Here is a 16,198-nt window from a genome sequence, read left to right on the forward strand (position 1 = left end):
TCGTAAATTTACTTGTGTAAATGTGTGTAAATTTATGTTTATTCAGATTTTAAATTTATTTCAGTAATGATATTAACTAATATGAAAGTGTTTGATTTATTTACAGTACAGTTTATAAAGTAATATTTTCTGTCTTTAAGTAAATATATTAAATTAGAGACTTGTTAGAGGTTCTAGATGGATTTGCATTGTAAACGTTAAATAAAAGTTAAAAAGCTATATATATTTTTTTCATTTCTGATATTAAATTTTTAGTTACGATATTCCTAAAATCCGCATAAATATTTTTTTACAAAATTCTCCACAAAAATAGTCTTGCCCTAAATTTAAGTTATAGAAATTATAGTAGAATTAAGAAATAAGGAGATCTGGAAAGTCTCATGCCAAAAAGTGCAGAATGAAAAAAAATATATATATCCAGGTATTTATAATACCTTTATTCTTTTTAGAAGGTTCCGCTATTTATACTACAAAGCAGCATAGAACAGTGCATTCGCTGTTGTTATAGTAATGGCAGGCTTGTTTACCACAGTAAAGCCCTAAAAATTTGAAGAAAACATTAAATAAATCCCAACAAACGGTCATTCTTGTACTTGGACATCTCGTTTTCCTAAAGCAGATGTTGCTGTTTATTTAAATCTTTTCATCATTTGGACATGAGGTTTAACTTCAGACACTTTAACTGACAGAAACAGTCAGAATATTGCATTGTATTGTATTGTATTGTATTGTATTGTATTGTTTTGTTTGCACTTTGCATTTGATGTATTTTCGCAGGAAATGCTTTGACTCAAATATCATTGTTTGAGCTCATTTTCACAGCTCTGATGTGCCACATTCTCTGTTAACCATGTTTGTTTTTACATGCATGCTATCTGTATGTTTCTTTGCTGGATGTATTTAAGTTGTTGCATGTTCTCGCCCACATCTCCTTCTCTCTCTCTCTCTCTCTTTCTCTCACCCTCTCTCTCTCCCTCTCTCTTTCTCTCTCTCTCTCTCTCTCTCTCTTTCTCTCTCTCTAACCCACCCCATCTTCAGGGAGCATGGAACCGCAGACCGAGCTCCCCTTCATGGTCCCTTGACCCGACTGAGGGCTGGGACGGTCTAAAGAGCAGGCAGCCCCACAGCACGGCCGCCTGGATATTCCGTGTGGTAAATACTGTTAAATATTACACAGCCCTGCAGTAGGTGTTTGGCTAGCACCATATCTACACTGGAACACAGGGTGCATTTCAACATGACAAAACCCAATCGTCTTCAATACAGGCAGTGAATTTGCGAAAAATGGATATAGGTTTTTCTATTTTTTTAATGATTACATTAAATGTTTATTTATATAAAAGTAATTGATTGTTTAAGTGTAAATATTTACACATAAAAATGTGCATGATACAATAAACATATATTACCTATATTTTGCTCTGTTTTAGATTAATTTAAATCAAAGATATATTTTACCTGTTTTAATAAAAAAGAAGTTTACATATTGGATAAGTTCTAAAATTGCCATCACTGCTAATCATACTGTAATGTTAAGGGGAAGAAAAATATGGAGGACCAGGAGTGAGGGTTAGAAATAAAATGAAGAAACAAATTATCAATTTAATAAATGAAGCATTAAAAAGTGTATAAATAAACCACAATTTAAATGAACTATTAATGGACAAATAAATAAACATATTTAAATGTGTTTATTAGGGATTCTCCGATCAGGATTTTTGCAAAAGGAAAAGAAATGCAAATGGAAAATAGAGGGAAAAGCAATTGTCCAATGTCTTTAAAAAAAGCCAATTAAAATGGTGCAGTTTAAATAATCTATAAATATAAGGTTTTTTTTTGTTTCGTGTTTTTGTTTATGTTTGATTAATCAGCGTTTTAAAACATGAATTAAATAAACATTTATAAAATGGTCCATTTATACATTTAAGAGTTTTTTTAAATGCATTATTTTATTGCTTTAATAAATAAAAATTAAAAACACACTTTAAATAAACATATTTCAATATATCTATTTTTTGTTCATTAATTGTTCATTTTAATTATATACATTTTTATGTTTCAATTATTAAATTGAAAATTTTATTCTTCATTTAATTTCTAACCGGCACTCCTGGTCCTCCACAGAAAAAGACCAAAACATAAATAAATACTAAAACAGAAGTATGAAACGTGAACCACAATGGACCCTTGACTTGCCATGCAGAGAATAGCAAAGTTGCTGCAGAGTTGGTTTCATTAAAAATGAAACCAACATTTTAAATGAATAAAAAGGCCTCATTTCCCATGTCACAAAAAAAAACACAGCACATTAAAGTCTTCACTAACATGATATGTGGCTTCATGATACATCCTAACCATGTCTTTTCTAGCATGCATTGTGCTTTTTTTTTTTTTTTTTTTGGTATGTTTTAGCTTGTCTTTGGCTGTGATGAGTTGTGAATGCATTGACATTGCAAGCATTAACTCAGTGCTTAAACTGCACAGATGTGTAATGTGTTGAGAGGTCAAGGGGCTGTGCTGTGGCCATGTTGGCTCTGCTGGAGTCTTGCTCGGCTACAAGTCCATCTGTTCCTAAACTGCTGGAGCTGCCCAGAGAATCATCTGGGCATGAGGCCACAGCAGGTTTAATTGCATTATCATGTCTTGACAAGGGCATGCTGGATAGTGTTGGCCACATGTGAAGGGTCATATTACATTGGTATAATGATGGAGGAGAACAAGTTCAGGGTTTAGTGTTTAAAGTGACAGTTTTAGGTATATTTTGCTATATCTGTTTTAATGTTTGAAAAATTAATTGTAGGATTTTTTTGTAATAATAATAACAATAATAATTAATTCATTATATTTAAATGGTGCTTTTCTAGAAATTTTCTTTGCTAGAAACCAGGTTTACAGCCTCCAACTGGATGATGCGATGGCAGCCGTATTGTGCCAGACCGCACACCACACACCATACATCAGCTGATTGATGGAGGGGAGACAGAGTTAAATTGCCAATTATGATGGTGGAAATTAGGATATAGTATTTTAATTGTAATTTAAAATTTACTTAAAGCAATACATTCACCATCATGATTTACTTGTACATGTACTGTACATTATATTTTTTCTTTGTAGATGTGGGATTGTTTTTCAAACAAACTGGTGAATAATTTGTAAAATGCTCATAGTCAAATTTAATAATAAATGTATACATACACACAGCAGGTCTTTATGATTATCAAATTTGATTGTCTTTTATAGTACATTTTTTTCTTTTTTTATTTAAGTTTTTATTGCAGAGAGATACAGCTACAGAACATATCCCTTTGCCTTATTGTACATCATCCTAACCTAAAAACTGTGTACAGAAAAAAGAGAGAGAAAAAAAAAGAGGGGGGGGGGGGTGAAAACAATATTACCAGTAAAAATAAATCTTAAAACTCTATAGAGGAAAAACATTACGTTGAATGGGAGTAATGTAGTCAATCCATTTAAACCATAAGTCAACAAATATATGTATTTGGTTGGGCACACTGTATGTAATTTTATCCGTAATGAATATATTTTTCAAAACATCAATCAAATCTTGCATTTGTGGTGGATTAAGTTTATACCAGCATCTAGTAATGGCTTTTTTACTTGAAGCAAGGATGATTCTATACATATAGTTATTTTTTCTTTCCAAGGAATCATTTGACAACATACCCAAGTAAAGTACCTCAAAGCTAAAATCATTTGAAATATTTGAAATATATAAGTGTTATGTATCCCTTTCCAAAAACTTCTAATATTAGGACATCCACAAAATATTTAAAAATGGTAAGCGTCCTGTGGATTGCAATGCCTCCAATAATTTGAGTTCCCATGAAATGAATTTTTTTTGTTTTGTAGTAAGGAAAATACTAATAATATTTCTCCAGCTAAATTCTCTCCAATACGAAGAATGGGAAGTAGCTTATTGTAATTTACAAATATTTAGCCAATCCTCATTTGAGATGATAATGCCACTTTTTTTCTCCCATCTTTCTTTAATGTACAGATAAATCCCCTTGTAGATCCCTAAGCGATTTATCTAATTTAGTTATAGTTTTTGACATTGGTTCAGCCATATAAACTGAGGAGAATAATTTAACTAGAGCACTCTTAATCGTATCACCATCAGTGTCTTTTTTCATGTTTTGATAGAAATGTTGCCAGAGCTGAAAATATCTAAAGAAGTCTTTAAAGTCTTTCTAATTTAGAAGTCTAAATTAAATTTTGAACTAAAATCTAATAAATATCCTTTATCAATAATTAATGAATAAGTTGTTATCCCTTTTATAATCATTTCTATACCTGCATCATTCACAAGTGTCATGACAGAGTACTAAACTCAACATAGTTTGACAAACAAAAACAAAAAAAAATGCTGTCTCAATTTAACTTGAAGTGTTTTACTTGTTTAGTTGTAGTTGTTTAGACATAATTATTGTTTTCCTCAATGATATCATATTGCATACAATAAAAAAATAACTAGTGAAAGAATACATTGCTTTCCATGGTGGACATTTGAAATAATGTTTGTTTACATGGTATTGATTTAAAGATGACTTTGTATTGTAGAATGAATTCAGATATGAAGGTAAATCACACTCTGTTAATTTTTTTTTCCTTGTGCACCCAAAGTATGCAATGGTAATACTTGCTTTGCTTTAGCATTTATGCGGTTGATGATTGTGCATTCTTAGATACAGTAAAGTAAAAAAAAGAGAGACAAGCTTTACAATTCTGAATAGACACATCCGTTATGAAGATTTTTTTATTTCTGTCATCACGAAGAGTACAATATACTACATAATGGAAATTTTATTTATTTTCGTTGCTGATTCTAAAGTTATGTTATTGAATTAGTAACAGTAGGTTTTGCCCAGATGTTAAAAAAAGACAACTTGTAAGAATTGTGGTCCAATGAGAAGAACAGTAGACAAGTGAGTAAAAGGCGGGTGAGAGGGAGTGTAATTCTTGGAAAGGGTTTTCATTGTGACAGTTAGAATGGCAGCCCCTGTGGAAAAGGAAACACACTGACAGCGTAATAGAAGTAGAAAAACTAGAATAACATGGTGAGGCTTCTCAACAGCCTGATAGCCTTGTTGGCAGCTCCTTCAGACGCCATCTCACACACAGTGTCACAATCTCTCCAAAATTGGTGCTGTTAAGGAGAATGTTGGTCCTCAATGACAGCTAGTTAAATTGGAGGGGAGTCGTGTTTGGTTTTGATTGGTTATTTGATCACAATGCATTAAATTTGAGTCGTCAGCCATTCATTAAATATAAACATAAATAGAAAAGAAATCCTTGGCCACTCATTTCCTACTTGTATTAAATCGCTTTGGTCCTGTCAGTGCAGTGTCTCCAAGAGTGTTTGAAAAAACCTTTGGAAACAAGATGAGGTTAGTCTTCTCATTTATCTGACCAGATTAAAATAAACAGAAGTAGTTGATGGCTACAATGTTTGTACAAATCGTAGTGTGTTAATCGATATGGATTTGGGTTTGTTGGTGTAAAAGTGGAAACTAATTCTAACTTCTTGATGACAGGTCATAGGGGTAGCATATACAATGTGAAAAGCCAGGGACCAAGAACTGAGCCTTGTGCTTAATTCTTGATAGATATGATACCTCTTCATCAGAAGTGGGTAGAGTATCAAAAATCTATACTCAGGTAAATGTACAAATACTTGCGGAAATTTTTACTCAAGTCAAACTAAAAAAAACAATCTTCAGAGTTAAAGAATAAGAGTAAAAGAGTATCTCATGAAAAATTACTCAAGTAAATATACATACACTCAATGTATATATATATATATATATTTATATATATACTGTGTATATATATATATATATATATATATATATATATATTTTTTTTTTTTTTTTTTTTGGATGTCGCCAAATGTAGCAAAGTAAGAGTAATGATTTTTCTTTAATTATTTACTTATGTAAGAGTAAAAGTACACATCCAGTGCATCTGTAATGTATTCATTTACTTTTTTTTTTAAAGATTTATTTTAGGCCTTTTTCTTAGGTACGACAGTAATGAGACAAGAAGCGAAGTTGGAGAGAGAGAGAGGGATAGAGTTGGGAAATATCTTCAAGCTGGGATTTGAATCTACGATGCCCCAACGTGCTATTACACCATATGTCAGCATGCTAACCACTAGGCTATTGTGTCGACAGCGCTTCACTTTTTCCACATTTTTTTGTTACAGCCTTATTCCAAAATTAGTTTAAATTAATTGATTTACTCAAAATTCTACACACAATACCTCATAATGAGAATATAAAAAAAGCTTTTTTTATTGTTGCAAATTTATTAAAAAATAAAAAACCTGAAAATTCACATGTACATAAGTATTCACAGCCTTTTGCTTAATACTTTGTTGATGCACCTTTGGCAACAATTACAGCCTCAAGTCATTTGGAATATAATGCCACAAACTTGTCTTTGGGAATTTTTGCCCATTCCTCTTTGCATTACCTTTGAGGTTGGATAAAAAGTGAGGGTGTACAGCTATTTTCACATCTCTCCAGAAACGTTAAATAGGATTTAGGTCTGGGCTCTGGCTGGGCCCCTCAAGGACATTCACCAAGTTGTTGTGAATCCATTGATATTTTGGCACTGTGCTTTGGGTCATAGTCCTGCTAGAATATGAACTGTCGCCCCAGTCTGAGGTCAAGAGCACTCTGAAGCAGGTTTTCATTAAGGATGTTTCTGTACATTGCTGCATTCATCTTTCCCTCTATACTGGCTGGTGCCTGTTTTTTTCCAAATGTAATGCCTGGCATTCACTCTAAAGAGTTAAATTTTAGTCTAATCAGAGCAGAGAATTTAGTTTCTTATGGTCTGAGAGTCCTTCAGATGCCTTTTGGCAAATTCCAGGTGGGGAGTGGCTTCCTTCTGGCCACTCTACCATACAGGCCTGATTAGTGGATTGCTACACAAATGGTTGTCCTTCTGTAAGGTTCTCCTCTCTCCACAGAAGAATGCTGGAGCTCAGACAGAGTGACCATCGGGTTATTGATCACCTCCCTGACTAAAGCCCTTCTCCTCCGATCACTCACCTTAGATGGCCGGCCAGCTCTAGGAATAGTCCTGGTAGTTCTAAACATCTTTTACTTACAGATGATGGAGGCCACTGTGCTAATTGGAACAGAGCAGCAGAATTTTTTTCTGTAACCTTCCCCAGCCTTGTGCCTCGAGACAATCCTGTCTCAGAAGTCTACAAGACAATTCCTTTCTCTTCATGCTTGGTTTGTGCTTTGATATGCACTGTCAACCCTGGGATCTTATTTAGACTGATGTATGTCTTTTCCAATCATGTCCAATCCACTGAATTTACCACAGGTGAACTCCAATTAAGCTGCTGAAACATCTCAAAGATGATCAGTGAAAACAAAATGTACCTGAGCTCAATTTAGAGCTTCACGACAAAGGCTTTAAATGCTGATGTTCATGTGATTTTTCAGTTTTTTTATTTTGCAACAATTAAAAAAAAATTGTGACCCAAAATTTTACTTATAAAAAAGTAGCAAAGTAAATGTAATTCGTTACTACACTACCCACCTCTGCTCTTCATTAACTGATACAATTTGAGAGCAAATTGAATGCAGTCCCAGTAAGACCTTTATACATTTCAAGGCTATTCACTAGAATCATATGATCAATATTATCAAATGCATCACTGAGGTGCAGTAACACTAACAGTGTTAACTGTTAACCACTAAAAATAGTTTATTAATATTATTTAAATACACCAAATCACAGCCAGCTTAAAGATTTTAGGCAGATATGAGTTTATAATATTAAGATGTTAGTATGTTTTACAGATTTTAACATTGACATGTTTAACAAATTTTGGAAACCACCCTTTTAAGAGTTTGGTGGGTCTATAGGATCTAACATGGATGTTGTTGAACTGGAAGACTCCCAAAGCAAGTTTTGATTTTATTAAGGGTCAACACAGACTTTTGAAGTAGTTCTTTTGTTCAGCTTGTGAGTGTGTGTGTATATAGACTACGTTGCAAGAGGTTTGTCTACACTACTATATGTTAAAATAGGCTTCAGTACCGTGTGATCCTTCAGAAAGCATTATAAAATGTGGATTCAAGAAAAATGTAATTTTATTATCATCTGTTTTTAATCTTATTTTATAAATTCTGTTTTTTTTTTTTTTTTTGAAAGTTCCAAAGTATTCTAAATAGTAATCTTGCAAAGTGCTACTTTAACTTTTGATAAATGTGGTGTTGTTTTGTTGATATTGTTTTTTTTTTTCCCTTATTTAATATTCATAGAAAATAACATAAAAATGTACTGTAATTGCTAAAGAAGAAATTGTTAAAAATAACTCTAACCCCATGTTTTCAATGAGAATCTGTCTCTGCAGTTGAGGATGACCATGATGGTATCTTTGTCATGTCAGCAGGGCAGAGGATCGGGCTTCCCTGGCAGGAGGAGGCCCAGGGGTTCGGGTGTCACAGGCCGGGGTGGACGTGGCCGTGCCAGAATGAAAAATGGAGTCCCTCCAATCCCAACACCAGGAGTACGTCACATTAACTGTCAACTGCTCATGGTTTATGTGGATAAATTGCTATACTGTGACAGTTTGCTTCTATTTATTGTGTATGGTTTGCTTGTATGTCTGCAGGTACACATCATGGAGCCTATGTTAACATTTAAGGAAGAGGAGGAAACCGCCATGCACAGTACAGTGGTGATCTTCTCTAGTGCAGACACGTTCACAATGAAACAGGTAAATGTGAATGCATCTGAGCTCTCTGTTGTACTGTGGAGTCTGCTTTTCTCTTACAGGAATATATGTCTGTTTGTGTTTTGGTCATTAGGATATGTGTGTGGTGTGTGGCAGTTTTGGACAGGGCGTGGAGGGTCGACTTATTGCCTGTGCTCAGTGTGGACAGTGTTATCACCCCTACTGTGTGAACATTAAGGTGAGCGTATACTTTTTACATTTCCTAATACTGTTGGAGGTCATGATAATAATGTTATGACTGGCCATGAAAAAAGAATGGGGATAGAGATATTTCATCTTGTCACACTTGTGGTCCTCTTGGTCAAAAATATTCAATTCAATTCCATTCAAGTTTATTTGTATAGCGCAGTTTTACAATAATTATTGTTATAAAGCTGCTTGACAAAAGGTGCACATTATTACGCTACATTCAAATTAAGTTAAAGGTACAATCAAATAAAAGTCTGAACCTCGGACATGATCAGGAGGACTATTTAAGAGTTTAGGAGCCATAAATGAGATGGTTCGACCTCCCTTAGTATGCTTAGTTCTGGGTAGTACCAGAAGCCCTGAATTTAGAGATCTTAAAAAGTGGGTTGGATTGTAGTGAGACAGAGGTTCGTTAGATAAACAGAAACCAGATTTTTTAAAGCTTTATAGGTAAGAAGCAATATTTTTAATCAATATGAAACTTAACAGGCTGCCAGTGTATTATAAAAGTCATAAAAGCATGAACTAGCTTTCCTGCATTTGAGATAGATAGCATGGTTCGCAACCTAGTAATATTTCCAAGATGAAAGACGGCATTTTTTGTGACATGGGAGATAATTTTCAAAAGCTACAGTTGTCTCATCAGGTTTTGTTGAAATATATAACTGAGTATCATCTGCATAACAGTTAAAGCTGATCCTCTGTCTTCTAATAATGTCTTCCTGAGGTAGCATCTATATTGTAAACAGCAAAGGTCCCAAGACTGATCCTTGAGGCGCCCCATACTTTACTGACCTGACTTGTAAAAGCTGTCCATTAATAATCACAAACTGATAACGGTCAGTTTAGTATGACCTAACCCATTGTAAAGCCTGTTCTTGGACACTTGTAAAATTTAAGAGATCTAAAAGGATATCATCATCGAAAGTATTAAATGCAGCACTGGATAAAGTAAAACTAGTAAATCATTGGTTATTTTCACTAATGCAGTTTCTGTACCGTGATGAGGCATGAAACCTGACTGAAACACTTAAAAAAAACATTGTTCATATGTAGAAAGGAGCATAATTGAGCAGAAACAACTTAATAATAGGCTTAATAACAACTAGATTGAAAGGGTTTGGAACATAACCTAAAGATAACGAAGAGTTGATCACATTAAGAAGAGGTTCTCCTACTACCGGTAGCAACTCTTTCAGTCATTTTGTTGGAATTGGGTCTTACATGCATGTAGTTGGATTAGACATATTTATAAGTTTATCTAGCTCTTCTTGTTCTATGGTTTTGAAGCACTGTAGATTATTTTGATTTAGTGAAATCTGAACTATAAGATGGTGCTGAAAGTTTAACATCTTCTATTTTCTGTTTGAAGCCTTCTATTTTATCACTGAACAAACATGAAGTCAGCACTACTAATTTGCGGTGGGACAATATAATATTATAGTCTGCAAAAATTTGACTAAATCTCAATATGTACTCAGAGTACACTGAGCTGTCCGGTAAATGCAAAGAAAAAAAAACTGACTATACAATAAATATTGTGTTATGGTAATAAATATTCTGTGATGAAAACTATTCCTCCTTGTAAGAAGATTTGATTTACTAATGATAATTTATTAAAATTAATAATTAAAAAATAAGAGGAAAGAGATAATAAAGTTTAAGTCAAAAAATGTATGGTTTAATTTTGAAAAGTGTGGCATAATTCCATTGTCGACCTTTCTCAGTTGGTGTTTTTGCATCTAATGTACTGAAACATACAATTTTATTGATGTTCATCAAACATTTTTGGTGCCAACTGTAGAATTATCAAAATATGAAATGTTTTTATTAGCATTCTTTAACATTTCATAGAAATATATTATTACTACTACTACTACTACTACTATTATAATTATTATTATTATTCTATTATTATTTTGCTTAGTATTTTATGTATACAATTCTAATTTCAATTTCAATTTTCAGCACAGCATAGCTTTCTAACAAAAAACTGTAATTTCTTAAACCTCTTTGGTACTTGCTGTAAGGGTAAAAGCAGTTTTTAAAACATGTTTAATTATTGTTATTTAAAATATCTTAGAAGCCATACTATTTTTTAAAATCGACCTATTTATAGGAACTTTTTCATGAATTTTTTTTTTTTGTTGTTGGCAGATCACTAAGGTGGTGCTGAGTAAAGGCTGGCGATGTTTGGAATGTACCGTGTGTGAGGCATGTGGTCAGGCCAGCGACCCGGGACGTCTGCTGCTCTGTGATGATTGTGACATCAGCTACCACACCTACTGCTTAGACCCACCACTGCAGAATGTGCCCAACGGTAGCTGGAAATGCAAATGGTATATAAATATATATCAATTATGTTTATGAATGCAAAAGATCTGCAAAATTTCAAAAATCAAATTACAACAAAAATTTGAGTTAGTGTTTCTGGAATGCCAAGAATACCAAAGAAGGAGGAGTCTGACTTTAATTGATACACTAAAATAGAAGCCATTGTTATTGTTCAAATCAAGGCGTTTACAAGTGCTAACAAAGTCTCTGTAGCTGAAATTCTGATACAGCCGTAGGTAGAGCAGCACAAATAATCAAAGAAACCTAAAAATGTCATTTTTGTCTTCATATAATGATGTATTCACGGCCGGGAAATCACACGTGACGTCAGCTGCTAACCGTAAGCTGTCACCACAGACAGAGAGGGCGGGCACACGGCCTACTTAATGATAGACGTGTGCGCATCTAATTTAATGAACAGAATTTGCATAGGCTGTGAGTAACAGATAATAAAGTTGTAAATATTATTTAGTTTGTGGCACAGACTGATTGTTTGAGAACCACACGTGAAGTATAACCAGCACATAGCAGTGAAAATGAAACCGAAAGCGTGCACATAATTTAAATAATCATATCGCATTGAGTTATGATTGAGAAGTATTTGATTTGTTGTTTTTTTTCCATAGCGAACACACAGTTGGGTCTTGAAAATAAATGTTTACTGTGTCGGTATAACTACTCTAGCCTATATAATGTTGATTTTACCAGTGAATAAAATGGTCTAATAATGTTGTCAATGACAGATTGCAAGCGTAGGCCTATATCTCAAATATGATTAAACATCAGAATTATTATAAGTAGAATAGAATTATTTATAGAAACTGGTAGACCGACACATAATATTATTATTGTTGTTTTACCATATGTTTGAGAAAGAACTATAATAATTGCCGACTCATATTAATCTTTATTATACATCTACAGAATCGTGAGAAATCGTGATCTTTATTTTAAGCAAAAAAAATTGCGATTTTAATTTTAGCCAGAATCGTGCAGCTTTAGATGTAGGCAGTGGGCATCTACATAAACTGTAAGTCAGTAACCAGTCAATGAATATAAACCTATTCACTGACTGGCCGATGAGTAAATACTTATTGTAAGAGACGACTAAACAAAAGAAACAGCATAATAAGCAAGAATAAGTGCATTTAGTGGGGAAATTTGGATTTTACACCCATTTTAATTATCTGTGTTTAGTTAAATAGTTAAATTAATGTTTTGTTTTAAATTGTCATGGTTATGTAAAAAAAAAAGTTAAAAAAAATGAACAAACAAAATAAAATACTTGTTAAAAGGGTTGAAAAATGACTTTTTTAGACCAAAATTATTTCTTCTAATAATTTTATTTATAATAATAATTTTACTTATCATATACTGACATGAGCTGTTGTCCATGTGGTTAAAATCAGTGGAGTCCTTTGGTGTGTAATTAATGTCATTGTGCCTGCTTGTGTCTCTCAGGTGCGTGTCCTGCACTCAGTGCGGTGCCACTTCTGCGGGTCTGAGGTGCGAGTGGCAGAATAATTACACTCAGTGTGCCCCTTGCGCTAGCCTGGCATCATGCCCACTGTGCCAGCAGGAATACAAGGAGGAGGAGATCATCCTGCAGTGCCGCCAGTGTGACAGGTGAGCTGCGGTCCAGCACTCTGGGGCGTGCTTGGATTACTTTCAACCCAGAAAAGCACTGCCACAAAAGGTTATAAAGCCTACTAGATGCATGTAATGATGAAGAGATGTTTTCAAATGCAAAACAAAATATGTAAAATGACATAACTGCACAGAATTTCAGAGTTTTTTTAAATAGTGAGTGCAATGCATAAAAATAATTTAACTCTTAAATTTTACAAATTGTTTTTTCAAAAATGTTTTCAACAATGTTTTATAATGAATAATAAGTAGAATTTCAACATATTAATGATTTCTAAAGAATTCCATGACACTGAATTATAAATAACATTTTGAACATTCATATTTGCCCTCACAGATATACATTTTGTAGAAAGAAAAATATATAGAAATACTTTTACTAAGATATATTTGGTAATATTAATAAAATTAACTTGTATAAAATAGTTAAAATAATAATATACTATAATACAAATATATTTAGTTGCAGTTGCTAGGGTATTTTTATGGTTACTAGGAGTTTTGTGAGTGGTTGCCAGGTAAGTGCTAACCCCCAGTATAATTTGAATCCCTTTAAACTGTATATAATTGAAGTCAGCCATCAAGTTTAAATTATTATTATTATTACTGTATATAGAAAACTATGTAGAAATATTTTTAAATGTTTTTATACTTTTACCTAGGTATATTAGGTAAAATTAATAAAATAAACATTTTTTAAAATAGTTAAAATAATAATAGAAATATTATACAAAAGTATTTAGTTGCAGTTGCTAAGATATCTTTTTGGTTACTGGGGGTTTCATGAGTGGTTGCCAGGCAAGTGCTCACTCACAGTATTATTTGAATCTCTTTAAACTGTATATAGTTGAAGTCAGCCTTCAAATTATTTTTAATATTGTATATGAATAAATAAGAAATATTTTTAGGTTTTTTTCAGACTTTAAGTAAGATAAATTAGGTTATTCATTCATTCAATCATTCATTCATCCATTCATTCAATCATTCATTTGTTTTCTTTTCGGCTTAGTCCCTTTATTAATCTGGGTTCGCCTCCACGGAATGAACTTCCAATTTATCAAGCATATGTTTTACGCAGTGGATGCCCTTCCAACTGCAACCATTCACTGGGAAACATCCTTACACACTCATTCACACACATACACGATGGCCAATTTAGCTTAACTAATTTACCTATACCACATGTTTTTGGACTTGTGGGGGAAACCAGAGTACCTGGAGGAAACTTGCGCAAACACAGGCAAACTCCAATATTAGGCAATATTAAAATAAACATTTTTAAAATAGTCAAAATAATAATATAAATATAATACAAACATTTTAGTTGCAGTTGCAAGGATATTTTATGATTACTAGGGGTCTTCTGAGTGGTTACCAGGTAAGTACTCACTCCCAGTATTATTTGAATTTGTTTAAACTGTATATGCTTGAAGTCAGCCTTTAGGTGTATTGTTTTGTTCAGTTGTAAGCCAAGTAGAGGAAATGAGGAAACAGAGAAATACAATGTTATGCTTTTATCAATACATACAGTTTGATATGTCTTTCTGTAAGTACAAGCACTTGTAATGTGTGTCTGCAGGTGGATGCATGCCTCGTGTCAGGGAATTCACTCAGAGGAGGAGGTGGAGAAGGTTGCAGATACCAGTTTTGATTGCAATCTGTGCCAAGGCCATATTCCCCTCTCACCTGGTAAACACAGTCAGCACTCTTACCAACATTGCTTCAGCATCACTGAGTCTGTATTACATTTCTAAATGCACTTTTTTTTGGTTGTTTACACAGCACCGGGAACACCATCCAAATCTAGTTTGGATTTTGCCGATTCTGTTTTCATGCCACAGAGAGTTACAAAAACAAGAGATCATGGTAATGTGGGTCTGTCTGTCTGTCTGTCTGTCTGTCTTTCTGTTTGTCTGTCTTTCTGTTTGTCTGTCTTTCTGTATGTCTGTCCTAATACATGCGTCATTTAAACATGGTTAGTTTAAAGTTGGTTACTTGTAGAAAGATTTTAAAACAGTACTTCTATTTGTTTTTTCTTTTGGTCTGTTTTTGTTCTGCCTGATACACCGTATTTCCTTTAAAATTTCCAGACTTCATCATCTAACCCCTTTTTGATACGGCAAGCAGAGCGTTTTTTGCCATCCAGTGCTGCGATAGTTTTGGCAGTGGGTCTATTTTTGCCGCACTGCTCACGCTCAATTAAAGTGTCAGTGCATTGGGCTCTATTTTGACGGTCTATGCGCAGAGCGCAAAACGCAGTGTCAGGACGCGTTTTTGCTAATTTAAGGATGGGAAATCTGCCTTGCGCCGTGGCGCATGGTCTAAAAGGGTTGAGTTTATTTTCTTAATGAATTATAGGTGTGTTTTAAGAATAAACCAATTAGAGTCTCATCTCCCATTCCCTTTAAGAGTCAGCTGCGTCGCGCCAAGAGCGCATTCGCTATTTACAGGACATAAAGTAAGTCTAAGTGGAAAAAATGAGCATTTTACAAGCAAACAGTTAACAGTTTTTAACACAAAAGAACACAGAGCATCTACTGCATGAGAATGAGAGATAATGGAACTACTTTCACATTCGCTCTTGGATAGGGAAACCTTTACGCACAGACATCAATTAGTCTATAAATAAATACTTTTGTTTGTTAAGCGCAAATATTAGTTTCAAAAATATTTCTAAATTCAGTTCTAATTTCCAGCAAACGAATAAATGAATAATAATAACAAAATGTGCTCAAAAACCTGAGTTATATCCTAAAACACATGCTGTGCCCCATATGGTCTAAAACCTGACAGGTGGGCAAATCTAAGCTTGTTTTTAATAAAACAAATATAAATATGGATATAATAAATAATAGTGATAATAATAATAACATTATACAAAAGCAAATTGTTATGAATGAACTGAAAAAGCCTCCTGAGATGAAGAAGACATAAAGCAGTGATTTTTCATATTTATGTAGGCTAGAAAATAATATGTTTTGTAATATTTAAATCCTTTACATTTATATCATATATCTATTCTTATTATATCCTATATATATCCTTAATATTTAAATTTTTTCATATTTAAAGATATTTGCCTATTGCTCTCTTGTGCGTATTAAGCAGTGCGTAAGCGAGGCGCAACTCTGCGCCGGAGTTTAGACCGGGTTAGTTTTGGTCTAATGAAAAATCTATTATAGTTTCTCAAAATAGCAACGCGTCAGCGGTCCGCCTTAGAACGCCTTCCTTTTTAGACCA

General features: G+C 33.5%; 1 protein-coding gene across 31 annotated transcripts in view; it reads left to right on the plus strand.

The window, feature by feature from the left end:
- Positions 1-16,198, plus strand: part of kmt2cb (lysine (K)-specific methyltransferase 2Cb) — a 189,975-nt gene that overhangs the window by 110,849 nt on the left and 62,928 nt on the right. For 14 of the 31 annotated variants that reach the window (XM_009298109.4, XM_017351380.3, XM_005163297.5 and 11 more), the window contains exons 15-22: positions 1,039-1,152; positions 8,441-8,560; positions 8,666-8,770; positions 8,862-8,966; positions 11,135-11,316; positions 12,773-12,937; positions 14,538-14,647; positions 14,741-14,824. In XM_009298109.4, the coding sequence (XP_009296384.1) occupies positions 1,039-1,152; positions 8,441-8,560; positions 8,666-8,770; positions 8,862-8,966; positions 11,135-11,316; positions 12,773-12,937; positions 14,538-14,647; positions 14,741-14,824 (985 nt within the window). The remainder of the gene's footprint in view (positions 1-1,038; positions 1,153-8,440; positions 8,561-8,665; positions 8,771-8,861; positions 8,967-11,134; positions 11,317-12,772; positions 12,938-14,537; positions 14,648-14,740; positions 14,825-16,198) is intronic. The other 17 variants (XM_009298120.4, XM_073923703.1, XM_073923755.1 and 14 more) reach the window with 3 other exon arrangements.

Source organism: Danio rerio, chromosome 2 (assembly GCF_049306965.1).
Source record: "Danio rerio strain Tuebingen ecotype United States chromosome 2, GRCz12tu, whole genome shotgun sequence".
Taxonomy (NCBI): domain Eukaryota; kingdom Metazoa; phylum Chordata; class Actinopteri; order Cypriniformes; family Danionidae; genus Danio; species Danio rerio.